This window comes from Vigna umbellata, chromosome 2, assembly GCF_029865625.1.
Source record: "Vigna umbellata cultivar VRB3 chromosome 2, Vumbellata_1.0, whole genome shotgun sequence".
Classification (NCBI taxonomy): Eukaryota; Viridiplantae; Streptophyta; class Magnoliopsida; order Fabales; family Fabaceae; genus Vigna; species Vigna umbellata.
Window position 1 is genome coordinate 39180734 of NC_142166.1, and position 16137 is coordinate 39196870.

Here is a 16137-nt window from a genome sequence, read left to right on the forward strand (position 1 = left end):
CATGATCAATGCGGCAGCGACAGGTTAAGTGGGTCCCAAGTAAAGTACTCTGTTTTGATGAGAACGGAGGTCAGCACCAGAGTCACCGAAACTAGGAAAGAAATAAAGAAAAGGAAAAGGAATTTTTCTTATAAATTTTTTTATATGGAAAATAAAATGATAAATGACATTACTTAGATTTATCTTAGATTTTTTTATAACTCTCGAGTTCCATTTTTAATGTATAAACGTTTTTCATATTTAAATGCAAGATAAATATAAACTAAATCATGAAAAGCTTGTTAAACTGAGTTTGTTTGAATAACTTTTTCACGAGCATTCTTAGAAAAACAAAATGAAATTTATTAAATAAAGTTATTCTATAAATAAATTAATTTTTTGAATAAAATTATTGCAAGGAAAATTTTATAAACTGATTTTAAATTAAAAATAAGAGTCGAACGAAGCAATGGTGGAAAATTTAGTCGACCTATGTCTTTATGCGAAAAAAAGTAATGTTCTTCTAAATAACTTAAACTTTTTATGATAAATAACAAATTTATATTATATAATATATTATTATATACATCAATGACTTTTACTATAAAAGCCAATTAGGATATTTCCATTTTTTTTACATGTATAATATGCATATTTTATTTTGTTATATTTTGAAATTCAAAACTACTACTTTGATAAATATACAACAGAATAAAAATAGGAGAGATAAATTATTCTTCTACTTATGACAATAGTACATATACTATTTTACAGTATGTTTTCCTTCTAAGCATATGCAATTTACATTATTTTGTTAATGTTTTTCTCATTCAAATTATAGATTATTCCTCAAACATAAAAAGAATAATATATATATATTTATGTAAACAAATATATAAAAATAAAATAATATTAAAATTAAATTTATTAAAATATAAATAAAATTAGAACACGTAACGTATTGTATTATATTTCCGCCTGTAGAGTATAATCTTAAGAAAGATTAATTGTCATAATTTCGTAACGTGCATTTTCTAGAAACAAGGTACGTAGGTTTCACTCTTTATATTGTTTATATTATTTAATATTTTAAAATGAATTTTGATTTTGAAGAAATAGAAAATATAGCAAAAGAAGTGCGTTAGTGTCTAGTATAGTATACTGAATAAACGTTGAGAAACGGAAAAGTAGTGCGCGTGTGGAAGTGTGTTTGTGAAAAACCGAAACCGCCCCGAAAAGCAGAAAAAATGTGGAGCATCTGAACCGCAAACATGAGGAAGGAAAATAGAAGGAAAAAGAAGCAGTTTTTTTATTGCTGTAACGCAATTACATAATTTGGTTTTATTTTATTTATGTGTCTTTTTCCCTTTGTTAGGATTCTGAAACTGCACCTCACGATTGCATATTTTCTACAACTTGGGCAGTGTTATTTTATGAATATGTACGAGTCCATCAATCAAAATCCTTATCAGAATGGAAGCAAGTTTTACATGTAGGACACAGGTCACATCGGACGGCTACAAATTAACAAATTTAGACTTCTTATTATGTTTTCATTCTATTTAATATTTGTAAGTTTAATTTAGTTCTACAAAATTGTTTTGAAGCATAAGATTTAGATGGACATTTTGTTTTATTTGGTTTGGGTTATTTTTCATCACTTATATATTATAATTTGATTTTATTTTTAATCGATGTGAGACTTCCAACACACTCATTCACGTCGAGGCATAGACATCTTAAACGTGAAAGTAAAATTAATGGGTGATCCGATAGTGACTCCATAATGGATGGAATAGAATACTGACATAAATCTCGAGGCTCTAATCGGGTTCTGATACCATAAGCCTAATTCATTCACACAAATCGGTTTGTATGGTGAGATTTGCATCTCATTTATATATTATAATTTGGCTTTATCTCTGATCGATGTGAGATTTTCAACATAAGATAATGTTTATATTTATTTATATATTATAAATTGATTTTATCTCTAATTGAGGTAGGACTTCCAACATAATATTATGTACTAAAGTGCACTGATTGAAGGATTGTGTATGCTCCTATTTAGAAGTTATAAATGTAATGGATTTTAAGATAACCTAACTACTTTGACATTTTAATGTTAGATTTGAAGGTGAATGGCATGAAATTAGTATTTGAACTTTAAGGGAAAATATTATTTTATTTTGTGGTTATATTTAATAGAATATGTTGTAAAGAATGTTATGAAGTATAGAGAATATATTATATTATTAATATGAGAGGTGGAAAATGATGTGAATGTGAAATTAAGAAAAGAATATGATAGGTTATTGAAACGTGTAGGCGTAGGCATTAGATATGGGGTTGGAGAGTTTGGTTTGGGTGAGTTGGGATTGCGTCTTGGTAAGCTTTATACGAAAGGAGTGATTTGATGTAATTTTGTTTTATGTTTATCCCTAAATAGCTTTGTGCCTTTTGCATTGTGGAGGTCAATCAACTTGTCATTCTACAAATTTATGTGTTTTCTAGACCTCCAACGTCTACCTAAAATTCTGGCCATCCATCCATCCCATTGTGTAAATCATACATTAATTACCTCTTAATTTTATCTTAGTTGTTATTAAAATAATTCGGTTTTATTTTTAATTTAAAATAAAATTAAAATAGATTTTATTCTTTTAATTTTTTATGTGCTTAATAAGTTGAGTATTGAAAAAGACCGAGACAAGGTACTAGTCAGGGAGAAAACAGCGTTAGGTTTGGTCATAATTATTAGACTTCTTTGACTGTTCTTTCAAAATCATTAGACAAGTTTTAGGATCCATGGTCTAATTTAAGTGAAATATGATTTAAATCAATATCAAATGACAAATTCTATCGTATGATTGTAATTTGTTGAATTTATTAATTTTTTTGAAAAAAATTTTGGTGAACATTTAAAAATAAATGTATATAAACAAATTACACCATTTTCATTAAAAAATTTAAAGCAATATTTTATAGATACTCATTTACATATATGCATTATCTGTTTTACTTATTTCTATTTTTTTAAAAATTCAGTATGAAATTTTTTAAACTTTAAGATTTTTCAGGTACTTTCTACCATATTCATTTATTTATATAATCACCAATATACTAAAATGTATTTAATTCCTTCATTTATTTTTAACACTGAATTATCTTTTACATGTGTGTTACACTTAAACAAGCTCTTCTATATTACTATGTTTCAAAGAACACATAAAATATATCTTCTTTCCATTGATTTTGAATGCGCTTTATGAAAGTAGTTGAAATGAGTAATTTAGTATTTTGGCATGAGAAATGTTACATCATTCATCATAAATGAGAATTTGCAAAGCGAATACTACATGAAATATGAAGCGTGTAGAAAACATTTAGTTAGTGAAAATTAAGTGGTGGAAGTAATCAGAAACTGTCATTCTGGCTCCTTTCAATCATGCCAATAAACAATACCTTGTCATCTTTCCATTGATGAATCATTCAGTCACAAATATCTTTTGGTTTCTCTTTTGCTTCAATCATATCTTCTGTATGGTATCAAAATTCCCTACTTTTTTTTCTAGTCGAATTATTTGGATTAAGAAATAAATATATAGCAAAATATACTAAAAAAAAGATAAAAATTCATGTATCACAAAATAAATATTAAATTACATTATATTTTTTCGAATTTATATATATAGATTAGTGATTTAATTTCTAAAGTCGTTTTCTGTTTGAATATGATAAGATGAAAAAGTATATAATCCATACCCATGCTATAATATATCAATGTTTATTATTAACCATAGTTATAATATGATATTAACTTCGGTAATCAGGAATGGTGACATAACCATAATGATGAAATTGTTTATAACAAAAAAATATAATAATAATTATGATAAAAGTAATAATAACAACTATAATAATAAAATGATTGTTTTAATAGTAAAAATGACAAAAATAATACTAAAGTTTAATTAAATTTTAAGTCTTAAATAAATTTGAGTTTTTTAAATAAATTTTTATTAATTTTTTTTAATCAAATGTGTATTTAAATTTTTTTATATTTTTAACTGTATTTGTGTTTTTTTTAAATAGGTGGGTGATTCTAAAACGTTATTATTGTTAATGTAAAACAATAAATGATTTATATTAATTGAAACATGTTAGATAATGAAATTCTTATACTATTTTAGGTAAGTGACAACCACAATTATTTATTATTAAATACATTTTCAATAAAAATAATAATTATTATTTATAATTATATTAATAGTACTATTATTTGATATTAATCACAAAATGTCATGTCTTTTACTTTTAGAGTCAACTAACAAGATGACGAGGTCTTATCACCAAATTGTAAAAGATTAAACAATAGAGTTTCAATTAAAAAATATAAAAAAATTAATTATTTATTAAACCAAAAATATTTAATAGGAATTTAATTAGAAATAATAAATTTATACAAAACTTAAAATTTAATTCAGTATTAATAATCAATATTATTATTACAAAAATGTTAACCCTGATAATAAGAATAATAATAAAGTAATAAATATTTTCAATCTCACTATAGTTTTGTAATAACTCTAATACGATAATAGTAATAATAAATGAAAGATATATAATAAAAGTAATAAAAGAAAACATGAAAGTATGGATGAGAATAACAAACCCTAAGTAAAGACAAAGAGTACAAAGATATCCTATGGAATTTTATAGTTTTTTTTAATAAAGATGATAATGCAATGTGGATTATGTAGGCTGATTTGCAAATCAGTAAAAAACAATATGGGAGGGTGAGATTGAATATTTTGGTTTACTAATTCATTTAGACTTCGTCCTGCATAACCTGTAGCGTGCAAGTCAACAATGGAATGATACAAGACAGTCCGTATAGTTTATATTGTATAAATTTGTTCAAAATATGTTTATAACTTATGATGTATTGGTATTAATATTCTATAAATTTATTATTAAGTTTGTTTTTGGAAATATTTTTCATCATCTTTCAATGATAACTTTAGTCACTTTAAATTTATTTTTTATTGTTATTTTAAGTATATACATCTATTATAAAGTTTTTTAACAAACATGTATTTAAAAGTTAAAAATTATAAAATTATAAATATATGATTTATTTTAAGAAATAGGTTTATAAAATTTTTATTTATATTTAAAACCATAATGAATTGAAAAGGGTTACCCAAGTGGGGATGTGAGGTCTTATTGTTTTTTTTATTATTATTATCACTATTATTGAGTTGTTGCAGCTTTCAGCAATTTGTCCTAAGTGCGTACCTTTAATCCATGGATTTTAAAGCTTATCTTTTTCTTCATTTATCCAAACATGTCTTTGCAAAGGAAAGCCGTGAATTCCTTTGTAGTGAGGAATGTGTACTGCTACTGAATCTTGCACAGGTTTTCGTCTCAGTGCATTCCATCAATCATATCATATATCTATGTATAAAAAAAAGGATTCATAGCTCTGAGAGGTGGAAAAGACACTGTTATCTCAAATATTACCACTTAACATAACTTTTGTCAATAATTAATATGTATGTAATAATTTCATTTCTTTATTTTAAATGCTCATATAAAAACATCTCCATTGACTTAGCAAACCTTTAAAAAGAACGAAAGCAGCATTTTTTATAATCACCAGTAAAATAAAATATTATGAAAAAATTGTGTTGATCAATGATCATAATTTGATTTTTATTCTCAAAAAGGTAGTACATATATTCTCGATACAACTAACGGAGTGTAATGTAAGGCACAAAGAAGAATTTAGAACTGAGAGTTTGAACACGATGATAAAACATCTAAAGTACTTTTGTTTTTAGCTTTTTAACTAGTTATTTTATTTGAAAGTAGACTTAAAAACTCAATTGTATAGATAAATTACAGACGTAAAACAAAACATGATACATGAAAGAGACAGAAAGTGTGGAAGGTGGAATAACATACATAATGCATTGTTCTGAATTGTGATATTAATAATAGGTCAAAGTCGAAACACAGGCAACGTTTGAGACACAAACAACTTTATTCTTGTGTACAAGGTGATGTGTCTTTTAGAAAGCATTGAGAATAAATGAAGATTGTTTATGAGGTCAAGAACCTTTCGAACAAGTTACCAAAGAAGAAACTGGTTTTAGCCCATCGTCGGGTCTCTGGTACTTTAGCATTGGTTGGCACTCTCTTCACATCAACCATCATTGTCTTACCTATTTCTTTGCCAAGTGCTTCCATAGTTTTCATGTCCACTGGGTTTCCTGATGCATCCCTTACGTAGAACACGTTCAATGCTTGCTCCCCTCTCGTTGATACACCTGCCCTACACACTGTCAACCCATTCTCTCGTAGAATCCTTGTTACTTCAGACAGCAACCCAACTCTATCCTTTGCACACAGCTCAAGGCTCACACCCTGTTGTACACAATCAAGACTAAGACTTCAGATATATTCCATGCTCCCTAATAAGTACTTAACATTATCACCAAAATGCTAACTTTTTACGTGATAATTAAACTCTGTGATAATCTGCATGCCCATCACGACTCTGTTATTCTGTTTGTTATAGGCTTAATTTGAATATGAAAGTGAATAAGAAAATAATTAGTCGTCCTTTATGTGATTTTTTTTTTGTTTTTAAGATGTAGGGAAGTGGATGATATTACATGGAGCATATAGACTCTTAAGCTCTATTGAAGGCAAAAGATCCCATCATTGTCACTAGTGGACATATGATGGTCAGATACAATCTGAGTGGAACTTAGCTCATGTATTTGCCGTACCAGTGCAGCAATACAAGTAGATAGCTGCAGATGCAAAATGTATTCATTCTGTTAAATTCAGAAAACATTCTACTATACAATCACATAGATACTAAGTAGAAATAGTAAAGCCTATCCTAAAATTCGTGTACTTTACTGACTAATGTATATAGTTAAAATGAAGATTACAAGAAAACTTCCAAACAAAAAAATCCTTCTTAGAGCATGGGAGGGAGACTTACTGGGAGAGGAGATTTTATAATAGAAGTTCATCCATCTTTTTGTTTTTGTTTTTGCAATAGTCCAACAAGCATATAGAAATATAGAAATAAATTCAAATGTGAACGTTACCTCGCTTACTCTTCTTCGAATACCAGCTTCAATGCATTGGATGACCCTTTCTTTCTCTCCTTCAGTGTCAAGGGTGCATCCATCCATATGTCGAATAAAATACTCCTAAAAGTACAACATCAACTAACCCTTTTAGTTTACACTTCTGACTTGAGTCTCACCACTTCTAGTGTATAAACATGCAGAACAGAATACCAATGTAGTATACCTGGGATGCATAAGGGCCATCTGATGAAACTGTGGCATGGAAAACAACATATTGCATATCAGTAAGAGTGCAAACAATGTCAAACATGAGTTTTGCCCGATCCTTGCACTTGACTGTGACAACTGAGTACCCTTTCTCCTCACAACGTTCTATTGTGATTTTAGGCCTGAAAGAGAGAGGACAATTAACGTCTCGTGCTACTCTATAACTTTCATAATCCCGATCAGCAAACAACATTTGGTGCAGCCGCCGATCCATGTGGGTGAAACCCATGGAGAAACTAGTCCTAGCAACTTTCTCACCATCACATCCTCGTAAGATGTTGTTGAGCTGCTCCTCCATTAGAGATAATCTGTTTGGCTCGTCCACAGCTCGGTTTGTAGCGTCATTGACATAAAGAACGCAGGCAATTCGCCTGTTATGAGTCCACACTTCTGCTGCAAAAACATTAAAATGGAGGTTGGCAAGAACAGCTGAAATCTCAGACAAGAGACCAGGGCGGTCTCTGCCAATCAGTTCAATGGCTGTATGATCACCGACAGAATGCACTCCAACCCTTTTGCTTGGCCAAAATTTCACCCCTTCTGTGCTCTGGCTCTTTGGTCCTAGAGCCTATTGTAAGAAAAACTGTTATCAAGTAGCTCTTAGTATTTGATATGCATTACTATATAGGTGTTATACTGTATGCAGTTATGGAAATGATAGAGTGAGCCGATTGGTGGTTTTCAGTAAGGGAATCTGATCACTGGTTTCTTACTTTCTTTAACATTTATGAGTAATATCTATATGACGTATCTGATTTATACTACAGTCAAGGTTTTTTAAGGAACGAAAAAAATGAACTTTCTCAATCATGGCTGTTTTTCGAGACAAAGTTACTCTTCAAAACTCTCTCCCTTATTTAGTTTATTTGTATATGTTCGAGAGTGTTGTGCTACTTCAATTTTCACCAATAATTTAAGGTTTTCAAGTTGTCATTAGCTATACTAAATATAAAAATTATATCAGATTAGTTAGTTCAAGAAAAAGGGTTGATATTTACCTTTTCAATGAAGTCGATGGTTTTGTTGTCCGTTATCTTTCTTCCTTGCTGATCCGTGACATGAAATACTGCATTTCATTAGGCGAACAAGTTAGCTGCTGAACATCTGATATAGGAAGAGAGGGCTTGGACACGTGTTAGCATGAAATACTATGTTGTTTGTCTAAAACTCTTTTTATTGACAATTTTAGACTAACTACAAGTGCACGTTTTCTTTCCAAGAAATCATGCAAAGAGAACAACGGGGGATGATGTTCTCACTGTTAGATTAATATAGCAGCCAAAGTTTTTTATAGCTGCCCGCTTTGAGTTAGGACAATAACAACAAGCATGAACAGGACACATCTGAGTGGTTTTTAATGTTCAAATTAGTCACAACATACCATCCATAAACCAACCACCGTCAGAAGATATGTAAGCTTTTGTAATTATGAAGTCAAGGTCGGTCAAGATTTGCACCACTTCCAGCAGAATTCCTGGTTTGTTGACACTATCAACCTGTAGTTTATTTATTTATTTTTTTTATAGGGAGAGGATGGTAAAAGTCGATCAGTAGAGGAAAACACTAGAGTAACATATTGCATTCACTAATCTCCAAATATAAAAGATTCTTTCTAGAAATATGAAAAATGGTGATCTCATGACAATGCAGGGAGTATCATATGGTGTATCATTTAAAAGGAATAAACTTATCAGCATACAGAGCACAAATTTTGACAGCGAATTTTATCTGTTGAATTTGTGTCACTACTTCTGCAAAGTGAGAATTTTCTTTTGATCATGTGAAATTAAGTTTGACTACGGTTTTGATTAAGGGCTAATGAAATATCATTTTATTTAAGGTTTGAAAATATTATGTGCTTGGAACATAAATAAAAAATCAAAGCTCTAGGTTCAACAGTTCAAGAAAACTTTAAATACCAGAAGCTGGGCCTCCTAAGAAACTCAATGGCTACATCACAACTCACAAGGTGGTCAGGAAAAAATAGTCACAATTTTTTGGTTTTTTAAATTATACCTTGATCAGTGTACAGTCATGACAACTGGTATTGTCCACAGAGACCCTGCAAAGTTGTAAACAGAGTTCATCGTCAACCAATCAATTTTTGAATGGTTCTATAAAGTCATACCTTAAACCCCAATTCTACAAGGTATTGAGCCCTTTACTCCATATGGGATCGAGTTGATTGTCTCTTTTTCTTTTAACAAAAGCAAGTGAGGAATTAAAGCAGCCTTTTTAAATTTATATTCTGTTCCATTCTTGTTTAGTAAGTAAATGCAGTTAAGTGACACTTAGGGAATTTTTCTTTTGATAAATGGTTAAATATATCCATTAAAATCAACTCTAGAATTGATTTTATGATGATTATGATCAGTGATCCCATCTTCATTTAAAGAGGCTATTTAATTTGCTGACCGTTTAAAAGCGAACTTGTAATTCCAGAGAGTAATTTAGTAAACCTTGGTGGGTTCATTCTATTGCTGAAGTTCTCATACTCAGGATCAAAATATGGCCAACAAACTTTAGCCATTTAATCAACTTCTCCAGTCAATGGGGGTGCTTCGTTTTCCTGCATGAGCATGGAAAACATGCAGATAAAAAACAGTACATCAGTGACAAAATTTATCATTTTAGGGATGCACAGAAGAGAAGGAAACAACAGTTCGTCAGTTACTAGCATATTTTTCAATTTAATTGTTTTCACACGAGTAATTATTCCATGATGACTCTGTTTAATATCACGGTCACACTTTACTAAAATGGACTACATTTCTATTTCTATGCTGGTTATTCTTGATTCTTATCATATCAGACCGAAACTCTCCCTCTCTTATGTTGTGGGTGTCAAACAGTATAAGGCAGTAAATCGATCAGTACAATGTTTCAGTCACCCACTGACTCACCGCATCAAGCATCCCTACAGCAGAATCTAAGATTCTGCATGCTCCTTCTCTTGACCTTTGAACATGATATCAGGAATAAGGTGAATGCTGAGTGTTCCATGTGCATTGTATTAGCAAAAGTTCGGAGAGGGAGATAAGAATAAAGAGTCAACAACAAGAATGCCTGGAGAATCACGGCATCAGCAAAAGTGTTTCACTTTTTTTCTTTTGAGCACACCCAAAAAAGCATTTTGCTTCACAAACTTTCCACCAAGTTGATTTGGATTATGTAGATAGTAGTTGAATGAATCTGATCAATTTTTACGTTTTCTTATCAAAATTTTCTTTCCCATTTGATACAGATTCGTCTCATTCCAGAATCATCCCGTTCCACCAACTTTCATGAAATGCAAGAAAAAGAAATATAACTAGTATGTGTTTGGGGGCAAACAAATCAATATACACCGAAACGGGGTTATAGAAAAAGAAAACAAAAAAGGTCATATATTTAGCTCAATCTTTACAACAACCAAATCCACTCTTAAAAAGGACCCATTGAAAGGTGTCTTTGAGAAGAGTTTGAATTTTCAAACGAAATTAATATTTAACTTCCGGAAGAACCCATTTTGTGATGTGGTGCTCAAAGGTAGCTTACGCTTTGGTGAGTAAGAAAAATAGATTCTTGAGCCAAAAAAGCAAAAAACATACGAATGTGCCATAAAGACTTGATTCCAATTGCAACCAGAATCCTAATTTTTATTTTGCTTTCCTTGTGATTTCACTCATCCCACAACGTACCGTGCCAATTGCCATCACCCCATTATCTAAGATTATTTCAAAATCTGAGAGGGTCCCCGCAATCCAACTTGATGATGACTCTAACCAACGACATATTCTAAAATTAGAAAACAAATTAATTATGAATTAAGAGTATAATTGGTTGAGATATATCTACTTTTTTCACAGAAAAATATAATTAGCATAAATAGCTAAAATTTATGGATGCACTTGTTTTCGTCCTTTAAGCAATGTGTTAGAGAGTCTTGCAGATGGTGAGATGAGAAAGTTGGCTTCCCCGAGAAAGAATTAGTTGTGGCTGAGGCGAGTTAAGTCAAAACCATAATTCAAGTTACAAGTTGAGCAATACCCGAGAGAATGAACTACTTTTGAACATGGATCATGACGCTTAACTCTATAACTTTTCCACCGTAAAATGTTCACATGTATCATAATTTGCAAGCTGTTCATAATTTTATGTTCTGTTCAGAAAATATTGCCTTTAAATGTATTTTTAAAAAACAGGGAAGAGTTTAATGAAATAAAAATATAAAGTTTAATTGCTCGTTTAGTGTACAGAAATAAACACTTTAACTTTTATCTTTTATACATACAAAATAAATTTGTGTCGGTGTAAACCATTTTAATCTCTTTTATTTTTATAAGTACTATTTTTTATTTTTTTAGTCTCCACGTTCTAAAGTCATAAAGAATAAAAGAGAAAAAAATAAAAGTTTCTCACTGTTGACATCCCACTTAGATAGGTTCGGAGTTCATGTAACAAAAAAATCTGTATTCCATTATAAAAACTCGTGGAGCACTGTCAGAATATTGCAAACAAAAATAATATTTGATAAAGAGAACAAGAAAGAATCCGTTACACGGCAACGGAAAGAACATAGAATAAAAAAATCAAATTTGTTTGACCATACAAATTAAACGTGTCACTAGTAAAAGTGGCAAAACTTAGTGTTGATTATATTCTTCAGTTAAAATAAGAAAAGATAGTTTTAATTCCATGACATCAGGATAAAAGTTTTTTTTAATATAGTATAAACTACCCATATGAAATTACAGTTTTAATTTTAATTAAAAGAATTAAAGAATATCATCAAAAGATATAAATAATTGTTTCTAAGTTTTGTTGGTAAAAAAAAAAAGACACACAACACAGACCACAAGCTCTCAAATCGATGTCCTGTATCCACTAACTGATTTTGGCATATTTTACACGGCGAACAGAAGCATAACAGAAAGACACTAGAGTAGCTTGTTTTGTTTTTCCACTTTAAAATATAATATATGACACTATGAAACAGTCAACTGAAACGGCGACACACTGCAACTACAGTGAAGCCGCGAAGTATCTCCACGCAAATCTCAACCGCCAACTTAGCCATCCAAACAAAACACAGAGGAGTTCTTGAAATCAATATGAATAAGAACTCGCGAAGAAGCTGATAGGAGAAACATGAGTATATTCATTGTATAATACTATAGCTACTACTACTTCCTTAGACGACACAGTTCCAGTTCACATGAAAAACATACATACCTTAATTGTTGCGAAGAAAATTGTCCCAAAAACCTTGAAGCTCCCAAATTGTCACATGAAGAAGGCCAATATAAAGACAGAGATAAGACTTTAGGAGAAACCTTTGTTTGTGTGTGAGTGTGTTCTGGTGTATGCTTTCAACGTTGGAATACCACTCGATTCAAATCTCTCTCCTCTCTCTCTCCTCTCTCTCTCTCTCTCTCTCTCTCTGGCAAAGCAAATGGAAAGGCTCCGAAGTGGCGTGGCAAGAGGTTCTGGGAAGTGGGAGCCCATTAAATATCAAGATTAATAAATAATGGATGTTAAACAAATAAATAAACTTTAATTTTTAAAATCACCCTTTGTGGAATCATTCTTAATTTAATCAATTTCTAAATTCTGATTCTGGATACCTTTTATACACTGCCCATAATGCTCATGTTTGGAGTCCCCCCTATTTCTTCTTATCTTCTTGTACTACGTACAGAATAAAGTTTTCTGAATTTTAATATACTTTTTTTTTAATGATTTAACGGCATTTTTTTAAAAAATATTTTTATTTCTGATTGCTTTATTTATTTTTTTCATCAAATTTTAATATCAAAATATTTTTAAAATAGAATAATAGAATTAAATAGGCTTAATTAACGTAAACATTATTTAGTTTTTCTTGTAATTGATCCAGTACCAGATAAGTATTTTTTCGCCAAAAAATAAATATATGGAGTACGTTTTTAAAGTAGAGAGTAATTTTAGTTTGTTACTATACGAATCAGTATACTTCACTGTACTCTGTTTTGCTCTTATTTTTTTGTCTATGTTTCTAAACTATGTAACAAAACTAAAGATTAATGAGATACATGTCTTATAAGTAAAAAAAATAATAAAGATTAATATGAGAAGATCCTGAAAAGTATTTTACTTTATCCTGACAAATTTACTTTTGAAGTTAATATTAATAACAAAAACAAATACAACAAAATCAACAATACATGAGTTTTTTCAACTTGTGTCTATTCTAAGAAAATAATCTATACAAAGCGAGATACAAAATATTACAAATGTGGTTAATTGGGACATATGAAAAATATATGAAAATTTTAATATTCTTAAGAAAATATCAAAATTGTAAAGAACAAATAAAATAAAGAATTATTTTTTACAACATGTATTATAACCCACAAGTCTATAAAATGTTGAATTACAAATAGTAATTATATAAACCATAAGACTTATGATGAAGGAGTTTTCCGAATTTAACAAATTAGATATTTTTTAAGTAAGAATTGAGAAAATAACAAAAATATGAGTAATTGCAATTAAAACTTAATCAGGTGTCAAATTAATTTTGGGTTAAATATGTTTTTAGTCCTTAAACTATTGTCCGTTTCTGGTTTTCGTCCCTCTTTCAAAGTAAGGTACAATTTGGTTCTCATTCTTTTCGAAACATTCGTTTTCGTCCTCGGAATTTTGGTTTTAGTCTTCATTTGTTGCTAAATAAGAACCAAATTTTTGAGCAGTGTTTAGTTTTCGAGGATTAAAAAACGAACGTTTCGAAAAGAATGAGGACCAAATTGTACCTTACTTTGAAACAGGGACGAAAACCAAAAACGGCCAATAGTTTAGGGACTAAAAACATATTTAACCCATTAATTTTTGATGTCTTATATGTTCTTAAGATTATTCAATTTATTAAATGGGTTCCAAATGTTAGAAAAAGATTATAAAGTGTCTTTTGAAAACAAATTTTATATGGTTAGTGATACAAATAACATAAAAATACTTAAATTTCATAATGAAAGACAACATATTTGTTTTGAATTTGATAAAGAAAAAATTGACTACAAATAAAGATAATATAAAAGAAATTAAAATTAAAAGAAGATAAATATATCTTGAAGACATTTTGTTAGAATCGCTGCAACGGAATTATTAGCGTGGAACAAACCAAGAGGGGGGGGTGAATTGGTTATATACTTTTATTGTGCCTTTTATTATTTTTCTCTTAATTTTTCTTACTAGGCGAATGATTAAATATAAATGACAGAGTAAGAGAAAGAGAAAAATTACACAGGTGATTTTATCCTGGTTCAGATCACTAGGATCCTACGTCCAGTCGCTTATCTCAAACAAGATAAACCTTTTTCACTAACACAAAACACTTACAAATATTAGTCACAAAGAAAAACAATTTGTAAGAGTTTAGAAATACCACCTCTCTTGAAACCACAAGAGATGAACTTACACTTCCTTTGAATCTTCACAAAGGATGATACCACCTCTCTTGAAACCACAAGAGACGAACTTACACTTCCTTTGAATCTTCACAAAGGATGACCACCTCCTTCGAATGCTTCACGAAGGATGATTCTCTTCCACGCACTTCCTCGGACACACCAAGGATGAACAAGCTATTCCTCTGTCACCGCAGTAGCACTTCAGGACTTTGCAGACAAGAGTTTCCTTAGCTTCAACAATCTCACAGAGTTCTCAAAGAGTTCAGAGATCTTTTGCACAAGGGAAGAGTTGTTTTTGAGATAAACAGAGAGCCAATTTATAGACTCAGCCAAATACTCTTCCATTCTTCGAAAACGGGCCATCTAACGCATTTAATCGATTAAAACAATTATTAATCGATTAAAATGAGTACAACGGCTAGTTTTTCAAATCTGAAATCCCCAACGGTCAGCTTTAATCGATTAAAATGAATTTTAATCGATTAGCTAATAGATTAAAACAAGTTTTAATCTATTAAAACAGAAAAGGTTGAGTTTTCAGCTTTTAATCGTTTTAATCGATTATTACTTGTTTTAATCGATTAAAACAGTGCGATTTTGACTCTGGACATTAATTATATAATATAAGATTACATGGAATCAAAACCACTAAAAATCTAAGTCCTAGACACTAAACTACAATTATTACAAAAGCTTTCCATAGCAATACAAGTCTTCATAACATCTTGAATCTTGATTTCTCTTGACTTGATTTGGACATCATCAAAACTTCATCTTCATCATTTTGCTAACATTCTCCCCCTTTTTGATGATGATCAAAACTCCTTTGATTTAAAGCTTTTAGTAATAATCTGGATAAAACACAACTTATGGAAGAAAAAATGCATTAGTGAATAAGCACAAATAGCACAAATAGGCAAATAAGCTTTAAACATTTTCTCCCCCTTTTTGATCATAATTAAAAAGTTGTGTTTGATGTTCTCCTCCTAAGATAATACTCCCCCTTAATAAAAGCAAGTATGCATATGAGCTAAAAATATTTTAAATTTAAAGATTCATTCAAACATGCACAAAAGGATATATAAAGCAAATATTTTTAGGATAAAGAACTTATAAAACATTGTTTAATCATATATTGAACTATATAAGATAGGAATTTTTAAAAAAAATGCAATCCTAAGATATTTCTAAAAAATTCCTAGATCTCTTCTAATGTTTACCCCTGTAGATATGCCTCCAACTTCGTAATGATAATCCTCTAGGTTGTTTCCACATTTTGTTTAGATCTTCATCTTGAGGATTGTCATCATTCTTTGCTTCATTTGTTGTCTTCTACAAATCTTCAT

General features: G+C 30.0%; 1 protein-coding gene across 4 annotated transcripts; it reads right to left on the reverse strand.

Moving 5' to 3' along the window:
* Nucleotides 1–5927: 5927 nt before the first annotated feature.
* On the reverse strand, nucleotides 5928–12868 carry LOC124829515 (ACT domain-containing protein ACR3-like). Of its 4 annotated transcripts, none has more exons than XM_088106749.1 (9): nucleotides 12576–12831; nucleotides 9821–9930; nucleotides 9378–9423; nucleotides 8743–8857; nucleotides 8360–8427; nucleotides 7318–7929; nucleotides 7110–7214; nucleotides 6762–6803; nucleotides 5928–6411 (listed from the first exon to the last, which is right to left on the reverse strand). In XM_088106749.1, exons 2-9 carry the CDS (start codon nucleotides 9889–9891, stop codon nucleotides 6088–6090), a joined length of 1383 nt encoding a protein of 460 aa, XP_087962875.1. In that variant the 5' UTR covers nucleotides 9892–9930; nucleotides 12576–12831; the 3' UTR covers nucleotides 5928–6087. The 4 variants fall into 4 exon arrangements, with proteins under 4 accessions (XP_087962875.1, XP_087962876.1, XP_087962877.1 ...); XM_088106750.1 differs by having other exon boundaries at nucleotides 6780–6803; nucleotides 12576–12830; XM_088106752.1 differs by having other exon boundaries at nucleotides 6270–6411; nucleotides 6663–6803; nucleotides 12576–12868.
* Between the last annotated feature and the right edge of the window lie 3269 nt (nucleotides 12869–16137).

What these genes read in the sequence shown, in the direction of transcription:
- LOC124829515 (XM_088106749.1), bottom strand. Translation starts at nt 9,891, where the DNA reads ATGGCTAAAGTTTGTTGGCCATATTTTGATCCTGAGTATGAGAACTTC. An exon ending in CCATCGACTTCATTGAAAAG is followed by an intron (nt 7,930 to 8,359) that starts GTAAATATCAAC and finishes TTCTTACAATAG; the next exon opens with GCTCTAGGACCAAAGAGCCA. An exon ending in TGGTACGGCAAATACATGAG is followed by an intron (nt 6,412 to 6,761) that starts CTAAGTTCCACT and finishes TGTGTACAACAG; the next exon opens with GGTGTGAGCCTTGAGCTGTG.